The 15088-nt window shown below is 35.2% G+C and overlaps 1 protein-coding gene across 1 annotated transcript in view; it reads left to right on the top strand.

Annotated features, from left to right (window-relative positions):
• Nucleotides 1-15088, top strand: part of LRP1B (LDL receptor related protein 1B) — a 1946873-nt gene that overhangs the window by 1310943 nt on the left and 620842 nt on the right. The window contains exons 29-30 of the mRNA XM_063790432.1: nt 1940-2104; nt 2376-2620. Of these exons, the coding sequence (XP_063646502.1) occupies nt 1940-2104; nt 2376-2620 (410 nt within the window). The remainder of the gene's footprint in view (nt 1-1939; nt 2105-2375; nt 2621-15088) is intronic.

Raw genomic sequence — 15088 nt, 5'->3', positions numbered from 1 at the left:
CTTCCTTCAGAACAATAGATGAAAAATCTGTCTGGGTGTGGTGATGAGCCTTTTTTTGTCTTTGTTGTTTAATCATTCCTGGTTATTTAATGAGATTCCAAGGGAGCGGTTTTCAGACAGTTGCATTTCTTTTGAAAGAAGTTTTCTTCAGTCAAATAAGGGTACTTCCAGAAAGAGAGCCCCTCCCTTGTGTTTGGGGCAAAGAAGAGAGAAACAAGAGAAGGTTAGAATGTTCTTGAAAGGCAGCTTCCATGAACTTGCAATTTCCTTTAATTCAAAAAAGTGCTTAGCATGCCAAAGTACCATACTTTGGCATATTATTCTCTGAGCCCCAACATTGTCTACACCCATCAGTACTAAATTTTAAGCTCCTGAAATTTGTTCCTTTTCCATTTTTCCCTTTCACTTAATGGAACCCCTATACACACTATCCTTCCCTCAATCTGAGATTGCTGAAACAAGAAACTGACGGTCTCCTGAGATTCTGTTTTTTATCTCATTTTTTACACCCAGTCCATCAGCTAGTCCTGACAATTCTACCTTCAAATTATATTTTCAATCAATTCACTTCTCTCCTTTATTGCCACCACCATACTCTAGACCACTATCATCTTTTCTGGTCTTTTATATAACCACTTAACATGCTCATACTCTTGCCTCACTATTATCTATTCTCTGTATAATAGCCACAGTGATTAGACAGTATATCTGTTTTATCTGGTACAGTATATCCTGTGTATATACTGATTAGACAGATATACTGTCTCATCACTATTGTTGTGGGTTTTTTATTCCCCTAATTTGGCAGGCAGGAGTGTTACAGCTCTTTTCCTCCTGCCGCATGTAGCTTGGCAAGCGGGAGCATTACAGCTCTTTCACTCCTGCAGTTCAGCGAACTCCAGGCTCTTGTCCCATGACCAAAAGGAATAAAGTACATGCATACTGGAGAGGGAGTAAGGTGGAGTAAAATTTATTGAATGAATGAAAAGCTCTCAACAGCGAGAGGGGATTTGAAAGTGGGTAGCCTTCTCTGAGGCTGAGTCTGGGGTTTTTATGGGCTTCAAATGGGGGAATTCTTGCTGATTGGTTTATGGGTGGGCTTGGAAAAGGAATAATTCAATAGGTTAAAGGCATCATTCAGAAATAACCAATTAAGAGAGAGTGGGTAAGACATGGATGGAAGTTCTTACTCTGGTTCATGGATTCGACCCAGAACTGGTAGCCTGGTTTTCAGGCTTTAGACTGCCCTGGCTTGAAGGTTCAGTTTTACCGGGGACCCATTTCTGGCTGCTTGGGAATTTGTCTGCCTCCTGTTGCTGTCACTATGTCTGTATATATTTACTATACATACAGAATAACATTTCTCCTCTACTTAAAAGCCACCAAAGGCCTATGCACTTCTTATTCCCTTAATATAAAATCCAAAATAATTCTCTTACCCTACAAGACCCATAAGATCACCTATTTGACGTCCTATTCCTCCCTTCTCTTCCTCACTCACTATGCTTCTAATACATTGGCCTTATTTCTCTTCCTCAAATAGCCCACATTCTTTTCCCTGTTAGGGCCTTAGCATATGTTGTTTATTCTACTTGCCATGCTCTTTATACTGCTCTCCTCATTCTTCAGTTTCAGTATAAATATCAGTCCTCAAAGTGCTTTTTTCTGATCACCTTCTCTAAGTAGGTCAGTCATCTGCTATTCTCTCTCATAGCAATTTTTTTCAAAATATTTCATGAGTCATAATTATATATTTATGCACTTATTTAGTCTGGCTCCTCCACTGGACCATAAGCCCCATGAGGATAGATAATACATCTGTTTCTCTTGTGACTTATCACCTATCCAGTGCCTAGCATATGGTAGGCACTCAATAAATATCTGTGAAATGAATGACTGAAACAATAGTATTCTTTCTTTTTTTTTTTTTTTTTTTTAGAATTCTTTTCTGGACAGACTGGGATGCAAATTTTCCTCGCATTGAATCTGCCTCTATGAGTGGTGCTGGGAGAAAAACCATCTATAAAGACATGAAAACTGGGGCTTGGCCTAATGGACTAACTGTGGACCACTTTGAGAAAAGGATAGTGTGGACAGATGCCAGGTTTAAAAAATTATCTCTTTTCTGTATTTTTTTTTTTTTTACTTAGATAATATTTACAACATTGGAAAGTGTCCTAACATGTCAGTATCATGTATATATATATATATTAAAATTGGAGGTGTATTTTTTTTTTGCTTTCCTCAAATCAGATACAGACCCATAAAAATATTTATAAAATGCCTTTTTTGTCATTTAGCTGAGTTACATGATTATGTCTCTGGACTAGTTGAATGAGTTTTGACAAACTACTCATGTATTTATCTTTCTGTAGGTCAGATGCTATTTATTCAGCCCTCTATGATGGAACAAACATGATAGAAATCATCCGAGGTCATGAATACCTTTCCCATCCCTTTGCTGTGTCTCTATATGGGAGTGAAGTCTACTGGACAGACTGGAGGACCAACACATTGTCCAAAGCCAATAAGTGGACAGGGCAGAATGTCAGTGTGATTCAGAAAACCAGTGCACAGCCATTTGACCTTCAGATATACCATCCCAGTCGCCAGCCACAGGGTAAGTGCTTGTTTGCTTATGGATTAACCACCCAGAAAGTATTATCATCTTAATTATATAATATTTGAAGTATAAAATAACTTCTATAAGTTAAAAGTTATTGACATTTTACGTGTACTCTATGAGGGAAGTGGTTTCAAACTTTATTTTAACTAGTTTAGAATTTTTTCTCTTTCCCTTTTTATTGTATTTACATATAAATATTTAGGGGCATCTTAATTCCTAAGATGCCCCTGTATATTTATTTTAAACTAAGTCCCCTAATTTTTAGATTATTACCATGTAGCATATTGGGAAGAGAGGTGGTGGTACATGAGAAAGGGTGAACCATTTGCTTGAGTTCCTCTATTTTAAGAGAAGTGAGTTTACAGGCCCATATGTGCTACCTCTCCCCATGTATTCCGTATTCCACCTTTTGGTTCAACAGTGAACCCCATCTTGGTTTTGTGATTGTGTTTCCTCCACTCAATGTTTGCCAAGTGTTCCTATCCTAATTCTCACTTTTTGCTCCACTGGGATACCACGAGGTTTCCCATTTGGTGTAACGTCAGCTCATCCTTTTATACTTTTTCCTCATTATGTGTGATATAACCCTTGGAAATCTCATTTGAATGCAAACAATGAGCCCTTTATTAGCATGTTTTCATTTTAGACTCATGATTCTTAGATGACAAGCTCTCTCTTGCATCTTGTCCTTCTCTTTCTTTTTCAGTGTGGAATAAGCAGATCTTCTCACTCATTGGCATGTAGCGCATTTGTTCCACACATCGAGCCTTATTTTTAAAATTTGTATTATAGTATCTTTTAGACTTGACTAAAACCAATTACCTCTCTGGTTGACAATATCACATGGCTATTCTTTGTCTTTCTTCAGTGTATTGCGTTCATTCTCCCTTGATACTGTTTATTCTACCAAAATCTCATCTGCAAAATTTTCTGTGCCCTTTCTCCGACAATCTGATTGAATCTAGTTATTTTCCCAGATACTCTCAATTTCTCAGTTTCTATTTTCTTACATAATTGATCCTTCTTTGCTACATGGGAGTTTCCATACATATGGTTTCTATACCTACTGCTTACATAGGTGAGCAATAACTTTAATTTTTTTCTTCTACTCTTGACTTCTTTCACCTTATAAGCTAAAAAGCATGAGGACATTATAGAAAAAAGTATATAGATTAGTCATTTTTGCATTTAATAAGGATTTAGTAGATATATTGAATTTGATTAAGTTTAAATAAGGCAAGAAGTTATTATTCTGACCAGCAATGTGCCACTAGTATAATGAAAAAATACGCTTCTCTAGAATTTCCTTCAACAGAGGAATGCTTAGCTGTAAGCAAACACTGTAGATGACAAGCACTTATAAGATATGAATGGTTTTGATTATTTCAAGTGCAAAATTATTTACACAACTGTATTTTTGTCCCTCAGATTGTTTGGCATTTTGTAGTAATAATAATTTGTATGTTCAGTGCAATCTAAATGAACTGGACCATGAAAAATGGCCTTCATCTATGTATTGCATCATCTATGTATTGCATCATTCCTCCTCACCCAAAATAGGATCAATGTCCTTCATTTACTAACTGCACTGTCTAATTCGCCTACATTGGCATGACCCTTAGTAAATTCATAGAACAGGAAGAACCACGATACTCTCAAGCTTTCCTGACATTTATGCATATATAGAAAAGAAACGAGACATTCATTGTCATTTTTTGGTGGGGGGAGGCATCCTTGACATCTTTCCTTAACTCAAAATATGATTTATATATGATTTTTCCTCTTTACATAAAATAAGCAAGATTTTACTATGTGGATCTAATTTAACATATTTTCCCAGGATTCAGGGCAAATATTCTAGTCTTTAAATACATTTAGAGAATATCACCCATGAAAAGAACTTGCTATTTCCTAAATGAAATGCAGTCAGTTTACAATTTTGAGAGTGATCAGAGAACATTCTACTTTTCCCCATTATAAGGATCACTGAGCATATAATAATCATTATCTGTCCTGTTTATCTGCTTCAGTGAAGTAACACTTCCACTGCTAGGGAAAAAAGATGCAGGAACATATCGACTATTTTATTACCAAGGATAGAATTAAAATGAAAATGGTGACAAAGGCTCAGCATTAACACAAATACAATAATAATAGCCCGTGTTCTGGTGAATAATAACATGATGTTCATGAAAAAAATAATAAATTTAAAAAATACATGACATTCAGTACTATAAAATTGAAATATATCTTTCACAAATTAAAGAAATAATGGTTACAAATACTATTTGCCATTATCTAATCCTCCAAGTAGGAAATTAATAAAAGTTTCAGCACCGGTTTTCTTACAAGTAAGCATTCATTATGCACACAAAGTTCCAAATTGGTTATTGGATATTTAAGCAGAATATTTTAGAAATATATTTTAGATCTCTTTGGTTTTTAATGTTGTTGTTACATGGGATTAGGAAGAAACAAACCACAGCTTAAACATATGCAATATGAAGGAGCAGTAGTGGGTATTTTAAATATTAATTAAAAAAATTTACAGCATGAGGGAGCCAAGCTTAGAATTAATGGCATGGCCCGGGTTCAAATCCTAAACATATGATTTATTAATTGCATGATGTACCCTTCATCATTAGCATAGTTTTATTTCAGATTCATGAGTCTCAGCTATTAATGTGTTATTGGACATTATTGGCAAGTTATTTAACCTCTCTGTATCTGCTTTTTCAAACTGGAGATAATGTATCTAAATCATAGGATCTTGTAAACGTTGAGTTTAATCACCATTTGACACAATGTAGGTTTTTCTTTAAGTTAAAAATATATAATTCACGAAGCCATCTAATCTAACTATATTTTTATCAGTAAAATACAATTATTAATTAAGTTTCAGGTATATTAAAAAACAATAGCAACAATAAAACTCATTTACAATAAACACTTTTTGGGTCATGTGTTAGTTTTTGTTTGGATAATGAGATCTGGGATTATATAATGAAGCATTAAATAAAAATGATTTTGTGATTATGACTTTGTAATGTAAGTGTGCACTTATATCATTTTTATTAGTACTTTACAGGTGTTAGTCTCAATGTGTGCAAAGACTTGCAGGAACAATTCTCCATCTGAGACTCCTTCTCACACATACCGATTGTAAATTCTTATACTAGCTCAAATTTTACCTCCTCTACATTCACAGTTAACACCACAAGGACTCAGCATTTAAAGCTTGTGTGGTTATTTATTTATTTATTCATTAATCGTTTCCTAACTCTGTCTTACCTACTCGCCTAGATTATAAAATATTTAAGGAACAGTGTTTCATTTATTTCTTTGTGTCAACTATAGAGTCTAGCTAAGTCCTTTATAACAATAGAAATAATTATAGTAGCAGCTAACTTGATTATCATTGCATTTCCGTGAGAAAAATTGTTAGCCATCCAGTTTCACAGATGAGGAACCTAAGACAGAGAAATACTAAGTAAATTGCTCAAGGTCTAACAGCCAGGGGATAATTGTTCTGTTATCTGAACAGAAGTCTGAAGCCAAGCTTTTGTTTTACTCACTGCATTCTGCAAGCAGAAGACATTAAATGCACATATATTCCTCTTGGAATTGTTGCATCGTATCACCAGATGGCAGTAGAGAGTCATGTTTTCTTGACATCTCCTTGGACAAACTTCCTTACCTTCCTGGAGTTTATAGTCTAAGAGGAGGAACAGACTAAATTAACAATTAGGATAGATACAATCATTGTTACGACAGCTGGATTTTGAATGTAAGAGTATAGTAAGTGAAATTTAAAAGTAGCAGGGTGTGGTACTAAAAACAAAACAAACCTTGGGATTAGCTAAGTTTAATTCTTCCGTCATGTCAGTCACTAGCCATGTTACCTGAGGCAAATTACTAACTTGGAGGGGTTTCATTTTCACATTTGCAGATCGAAGCAGCAAGTAAGGAAAGAATAAATCAGAGACAAGATTGGGCAGGGGTCAGATCATGCTCACGCTCAAATAATATCCCTACAAAGAAATATACAGTTTTTTCCTCTGGGATAAATGGTTCCAATGATGTTAAACATAAGTGTGCATTGAAATTAATGGAGAGCTTTATTAAAACACATATTGGGGGGTGTTACCCAGGGATTCTGATTCAGTAGGTCTTAGGTGGGGTTTGACATTTTGCATCTTTAACAAATTCCCGGGGGATATGATGCTGCCTTCAGAACCATTCCTCTAAGAAAAGGAGAAAAACAATTTTTTAAAAAATGGTCAAAGGAGTAAAAAGAACAGATTTGCATGATAGAAATTTGTAAAGGATTGATTGGAGAGACAGGATTGAAGTGTATATGTGTGTGTATGTATGTATAGAATATATATGTGTGTGTGTAACACACACATATATATATATATACACACACACACACATAGAGATAGAGAGATTGATTTTAGAAATTAACTCATATGCTTATGGAGGCCAAGAAGTTCCACAGCCTACTGTAGGCAAACAGGAGAACCAGGAAAACCAGTGGTGTAACTCAATCCAAATCTGAAGGCCTAAAACCCAGGAAGGGTAAGTGGATAATGGCATAAGTCCGGGTCCAGGAGTTCACAGGCCCAGGAACCAGGAGTGCCAATTATGGAGTGTAGGATAAGATGTATGTCCCAGCTCAAACAGGAAACAAACTCGCCTTTCCTCTACCTTTTTATTCTATTTCGGCCTTCAACAGATTGGATGATGCTTCCCTGTAATGGCAAGGGCAGGAAACTTTTAACCCAGTATACTAATTCATATACTCATCTCTTCCAGAAACACACCCAGAAATAACATTTTACCAGCTATCTAGACATTCTCTAGACTAGTCAAGTTTACATATAAAGATAACCATTACAGGAAGCTACTTCAGTAGATCAGGAGGTGGCTGATGCCAAAATCTGGGAGATGCTTGTAGGTGAAATGGTCTCTGATGAGATATACTTAGAGGTGAAATCATTAAAAAGTAGTGATAGAGATTTGAGTGGGAAACCTGGGGAAAGGAGGAAGAATATGGGATGGCTTTAAGAGAGAGGGTCAGCAAATGTATTCTGTGAAAGGCCAAATAATAATAATGAATATTTTAGGACTTGTGGGCCATGTGTTCTCTGTTGCAGTTACTCTGCTTCAGTTGTAATGTGAAAGCAGTCATATGGGAAATGAATAAGTGTGGCTGTGTGCCAATAAAACTTAATTTCTGGACACTGAAATTTGAATTTCATACAAGTTTTATGTGCCATGAAATAGTATTCTTCATTTGGGTTTTTTTCCAACTGTACAAACAAGTTGCTCACCAGCCAGTATTAGCCTTTAGGCCATCATTTGCAGACACTTCATTTAAAGGATTATCTGAAAACTTAAACTTTGGAATGTGCTGAATTTGAGATACTTCTGGGATACAGTTGAATATTTAAGGCTAAAAAGGAAGGAAGGTTTGGTCTAAAACTAGAACTTTCATAGTTATTCAATTGTAGATTGAAGGCAAAATGTAGATAAGATTTCTTAAGAGTATTACAGAAAATGAAAAAGGGCAATGATAGAGCCTTGGAAACTGCAACACTAAAAAGGAAGGCAAAGAAGAATGCTCAGAAAAAGGGCACCAACAGATTTCAGGACAAAAAGAGAAAGCGTGTGCATGCGCACACACACACACACAAAAGGAACAGTTTCAAGCTAACACTAGCCAACAGTATTTGCTTTTGTAGAAAAGCCAATAAAAATAAAGACATAAATGCATTCATTGGATTTGGCAACCTGGAAAAAGGTCAGTGAAATTTTAGTGAGAGCAATTTCAGTGGGTTTGTTTGCATATGTCCTCGTGATCCTAAATAGGTCTGACATTAGCTATTAGTATAACTTTCAACTCTTTTTACTACAAAATATAATTTACTAAATAGAACTAGATTGTTCAGTCAAACAGTAAATTCCAAAAAAAATACCTTCATAGCAATCAGCTTAGTCTAGAGCCAGATTGCTTGGGTTCAAATTCCAAATTTGTCAAATCCTGACTTCTTGTGCATTAGTATTAGTTTGTTTCTCTACATTAGTATTTGTTTGTTTGCTTGTTTGTAAATCTGTAAAATGGAATTGTTATAAAGATTAAATACATTAGTCTTTCTCTCTGTTTTTTGAGATGGAATCTCACTCTGTCTCTCAGGCTGGAGTGCAGTGGCACGATCTTGGCTCACTGCAACCTCCACCTCCCAGGTTCAAGCGATTCTCCAGCCTCCGCCTCCCAAGTAGCTTGGATTACAGTCACGTGCCACCGTGTCCAGCTAATTTTTGTAATTTTAGTAGAGATGAGGTTTCCCCATGTTGGCCAGGCTGATATTGATCTCCTGACCTCAGGTGATCTGCCCTCCTCGGTTTCCCAAAGTTCTGGGATTACAGGCGTGAGCCACTGCGCCCGGCCACATTAGTCTCTTTTAGGCAGTTAGAAGATACCTGGCAAGTACTAAGCACTTTAAAAGTGTTTGTTAAATAACTTCAATAGATAAATTAGATAGATTAGATAGATAGATAGGTAGATAGATAGATAGATAGATGATAGATAGATAGATAGATAGATAGATAGATAGATAGATAGATAGACAGATGCACAATTCTCTTACTTTGTTTTACACATTGCCGCCAAACTCTCCTCCCCGACCCTGTAAGGGAGTTGTCTGTAAGCATGGAGAAAGTGAAATCTAACTCTTCTTTTGTATGCTTCTTCTGTACCACCCATCTACCATGTCATTTTTCTCTGTGTCCTCGCTCAGCCCAAAGGTGTTTTCTTCATCATTACTCCAGGTGCAGGGTTAAATTTTCTCATAAACCCAGCAAGAATCTACCACCCTGGGTTTTTCTGTTTTCTTTTGTGTTTCTTTCCTTAGCTGCTTTAATTGGAATTAAAAAAAAAAAAACTCTCAAGAATGTGATTGTTATTTTAATTACAGAGTGCTGCAAACCCTTTATCTGTTAAATTTTCACCAATTATGTTTTTCTCTTTTTGTAGAAACTTATTTTTCATGTAAACAGAACTTGGTTTAAAGGGGTCTTAAATGTTTGTTGATAAAAATAGTACTATTTTTGCAGGACCATTTTAGTTTACTTTCAAAGTCAGGCTACTGACTCAACTGCTCCTTTTAAATTTTATTTTGAAAACATAGCAACTAGTAAATATAAAAACTGTTTTAGATAATAATATGACATCCTTTTAAAAAAGAATCAAAACCCAGAAAAAGAGAGAATGAGTAAGACATTGAGAGGTTTCTCCACAGTTACAACAATAATTAGATCAAATGTAATTATACCAGTTATACTCTAACTCAGTCTCCATTTCACATCCCTGTTTTATAAGACATCCATGAATTGGCCCATGAATGAACGAGTGAATAAATCAGAATGAATTGCTTCACATAGAGAGGTTGCGTACTGTAGTAGTTAAAACCTGGACTCTGGAACCTGAATCTTTCTGTTCTCCTTTTAATACTTGTGTGATCTTGACTGAGTCTTTTTTACCTTCTCAAAGTTAAGTTTAGCCTTTGCAAAATGAAGGCAATTTTTTTTTAATTTTTATTTATTTATTTTTGTTTTTTTGAGATGGAGTCTCGCTCTTTCACCCAGGCTGGAGTGCAGGAGTGCGATCTCCGCTCACTGCAAGCTCCGCCTCCCGGGTTCACACCATTCTCCTGCCTCAGCCTCCCGAGTAGCTGGGACTACAGGCGTCCGCCGCCACACCTGGCTATTTTTTTTGTATTTTTAGTAGAGACGGGGTTTCACCGTGTTAGCCAGGATGGTCTCGATCTCCTGACCTCATGATCCGCCCACCTCGGCCTCCCAAAGTGCTAGGATTACAGTCGGGAGCCACTGCGCATGGCCAGGCAATTTATTTTCATAAACAAAGGTTACCATTAAGAGGAATAAATAAAATAATGCTTATAAAACACTTGGCACATTTTCTAGCATAATATAATAAAATAAATTATTTCTTTAACTTTTAAAATCATTTTTTTTTAAAATCCCACTGTCCATTATAGGAAAATTGCAAGCTGTTTCTCAAAAAGTAAGTTTAACATCGAAATGATTTAAGTGCCTCCAATTGCATCAGAAAAATATGTCTATAGAAAATTAAACTTTTCTTGACAACATCTATAAGAAAACAGGATAAGCTTATTTCACAATAAAAAATGTTATATTTTAAGAATATTATTGATACTCCCTCACTAATTCACTCCTTAGAGGACAAAGTATTACTTACAAAACCTGAAGGATGAGGGATTTCATATAGGACTATTAATATTTTCAATTAGAATTTTGGGGAATACTTTTCACATGATTAATAAAAGGTTTTTTTTTTTTTTCTTTTTTGTCAAAAAGAAATACCCTCAAAAACATGTTTCAGCATGGTGGAGGTGAATCTCAAATACTTGCAGGTTGCTTAAATTATTTGCTTCCACAATTTACTATATTAAGATCTAGGCCAGTCCCGATGGCTGACACTGGTAAACCCAGCATTTTGGGAGGCCGAAGCAGACAAATCACTTGAGCTCACAAGTTCAAGAGCAGCCTGGGCAACATGGTGAAACCCTGTATTTTCAGAAAAAAAGAAAATCTAACTAGACTGGATAAAGATAATGTGGTACATATACACCATGGAATACTATGCAGCCATAAAAAGGAATGAGATTATGCTCTCTGCAGGGACATGGATGGAGCTGGAAGCCATTATTCTCAGCAAACTAAAGCAGGAACAGAAAACTAAACACCACATATTCGCACTTACAAGTGGGAGCTGAACATTGAGAACACATGGACACATGGTGGGGAACAATGCACACTGGGGCCTGTCGAGGGGTGGGGATAGGGGAGAGAGAGCATCAGGAAAAATCGCTAATGGATACTAGGTTTAAAACCTAGGTGATGGGTTGATCTGTGCAGCAAACCACCATGGCACATGTTTACCTATGTAACAAACCTGCACATCCTACACATGTACCCTGGAACTTAAAAGTTAAAAAGAAAAAGAACGATCTAACTACTTGTCATATAAATTAAATTTCTCTTTCTCTTTCCTCTCTCTCTCTCTCTCTCCATATATATATAATATATATTATATATAAAATAAATTTTTTTTAGCAGAGTTGATAATGTAGGATAGAGGTTATACACGTACATACATACATACATACATACATACATAATACATTGTATTGTTCTCCTCACTGTTAACTCGTATCTAGCATCTCTTTATTTCATATATTTATATACTATTGGTATGAGATTTATGTGATCTAACATGTATCCTATTTTAAAATGCAGAATCCCTAGTTCTACTCCAAAGTCAGGGCTTCTCAGTGTCTGCACTTTACATATTTTGGGCCAGATAATTCTTTGTTAGTTGTGGGCTAGATAGTTCTCAGCTACACTTCCTGTGAATTGTACAATGTTTATTAGATCCTTCACCTCTATTCACCAAGATGCCAACAGTACTCCAAGTCACAACAACCAAAAATGTCTCAATTTATTCCCAAATGTTTCTTGGGAGGCAAAATCACCACCATCTCCACGGATTGAGAACCACTGTCCTAGATGGTTTTTTAAAATATTGTGAATATAGAATCATTGTAAAAATAGAAACTTCCCTGATATGTTTTTTTTCTTTCAAAGCATGTAACAAGTGACATTAACAGAGAATAAATTAAGATACCAGATAGACATGTCATCTCTTTAGAACGACTGAAAGTTAGTTGGTATTTTAAGACACATTACCCCTATAAATGTAACATTATATTGCATATATATTTTCATCCTTTTACACCAAAAGCTGCATACAGATAGAAATGTTTTTTGTGGTTTTTAAAAACTCTCTCTGTAGAGATACCTGTAAAAGATCAGATAAAATTTTTAGACATGTTATATTCTACTTTATACAGTACAGTATAAAATTAATTCATAAAGTATGACATAATTTGAGGAACGTTGCTCCCTCATAAATAATACTGTTAGAATCTGGTGAAAGTAAAGCATGCTTTACTTGCACATATTTTATGTGTATATATTTTAAATAAGGAATTCACTCAAGTTCTTCAATGTGAAATGTTAAACTTATCACTTGAAGATGTCTGTCATAGGGAAAATAGGATTTCAGATTAGTGTTTAATTGCAAAGTACTTCTGAAAATTCCTTTCTTTAAAACTATTAAGTCCTTTCCTAAAGGAAAATTACTAATAAACATTATTTTATTACAAGAGTAATTGTTCTCATACAAATAAGGTTCATTAACAGGATGAATATTAGTTACTATCAAAAATGACTACATGGGAGGGAGAAAAATCTTTTCCTACCTAACAAATTGGATCCTGGCATTCTGCTTTGAGCATGGTTTTATTAGGTAAACAAATATACATATTTTATATTGCATGAACATTTATGTGTATTTTATTTGAATTTATTGGAAAAACTGGTTGTTTGGATTTAAAGTGTTTTTTCTTTTCCCTGGTGAGAAATGGACTATAATTAAATACAGTTTGAATCAAATGTGAAATTATATTTAATGATATTATTTTTCTTCCCAGAGCACACATCAGTCTTGTGTGATTGCACAATTAACACGTTTCTCCTATGAAGTATTGTAGTTATGCATTATTTAATCTTTTCACCTGAAGCTATGATGTGCTTTAGAAAATTAACTTTCTAGATTTTTAGATTGCTGCAATTTTAGAATATATACCCACATACATTTACGTACATGCATATGAATCCAAATGTCCCTACCTCTAACACAATAATAGATACCATAGAAATTTTAGGAAAAAACAATGTGTGTGTGTGTGTGTGTGTGTGTATATATATATATATGTGTGTATATATATATATATGTGTATATATATATATGTGTATATATATATGTGTATATATATATATGTGTATATATATATATATGTGTATATATATATATATATGTGTATATATATATATATATCTTAGTTCCCGCCAGCGTATCACCTGTCTAGCTCAGAGAGTGACAAAGTACAACCCTCAGGCTAAATTCAGCCCTCTGTCCTGTAAATAAAGTTTTATTTTCACACAGTCACACCTCTTCATTCACCTATTGTTTTATGGCTGCTTTTGTGTTATAGTAGCAGAGTTGAATAATTACTATGGAGAACATAAAGCCTGCAAAAGTCCAAATATCTACCATCTGGCCTTTAATAGAAAAAGCTTGCCAACCACTGGTTTGGCTAGAAAGACCAACACATACTAATACAAAATATATGAACAAATGTCACTAATTAGAAAATAGGACAGCAAGCAGTAAATTGTCTAATTGCTGTGTAAAAGCAATAATTATAACCAATATTTCGTGATGAAAGAAATCAGCATTAGCTGGCTTCATTAGAAAATGTTTTATGGCAGAAAGATGAATTGAGCTGAGACATGAAGGAAGGTTAATGTAAAGATACTGATGACGAAATTCTAGGGGAAGAAAAGTACATCATGTGAAGGTGGAAAAGAATATAGATATTTAGGGAATAATGAGGAATACATTTTAGTGTGTACACATGTGTATGTAGAAGGAAAGTGGTAGATGAGGCTTGGAAGATAGATTTGTGTTTTTGAAAGAGAGGTGGGTATATTTGGACAGTATCACAATGTACCAGATACATAGCCATAGCAATCATTCAAAGGTGAGGAAATGAATTTGGAAACATGTTGGAAGAGTAGAGGTAAAAAGAAAGGAAACACATATTAGAGAAAATCTGTAGAATACTTGAGAAATGATTAAATATGGCAGTGAAAATGAAATAAAAAAATGCTTTGGAGTAAAAATTTTGTGTGGTTGGAAGGTTTATGATTTCTGTTTTGTTTTTTATTTACCTGCTTTTAGAGACAGTCTCGCTCTGTGGGCCAGACTGGAGTGCAGTGGTATGATCATAGCTCACTGCAACTTCAAAATCCTGGGCTCAAGGGATCCTCTTATCTTGGCCTCCCAAAGCCCTGGGATTACAATGTGAGCCACCATACCTGGCCTTGATAACTTCTTTAACAAAAATAAACAAGAGAGTGGATCAGAATAAAGAGCTGGAGGGTAAATGGTAGTAGCAGGGAAACCAGTCTGACTAGTGCTGAGGATTCTTGGGGGAAACATTAATAGTAGGAGATAAAGCCGACACTTTGTGAGGTAGACTGTGGGAAGCCATTCAATTTTTTTTTTTTTTTTTCCCCAGTAGAGATGGGACCTACCTGTCTTGCCTAGGCTGGTCTCTAACTACTGGGCTTAAGCAATCCTCCCACTTCAGCCTCCCAAAGTGCTGGGATTATTGGCATGCCTAGCCCCAAATTTTTAAACAAACCAGATATAATCAAGTATGTGTTCTACAAAGACAACTGTATGTAATGCAGGGATACTAGATATCAAAGATTAGTTAGGAGTTT

Source organism: Pan troglodytes, chromosome 13, assembly GCF_028858775.2.
Source record: "Pan troglodytes isolate AG18354 chromosome 13, NHGRI_mPanTro3-v2.0_pri, whole genome shotgun sequence".
Classification (NCBI taxonomy): domain Eukaryota; kingdom Metazoa; phylum Chordata; class Mammalia; order Primates; family Hominidae; genus Pan; species Pan troglodytes.
Note: the sequence above shows the minus strand (reverse complement) of the source record. Positions and strands in the feature narration are given on the sequence as shown.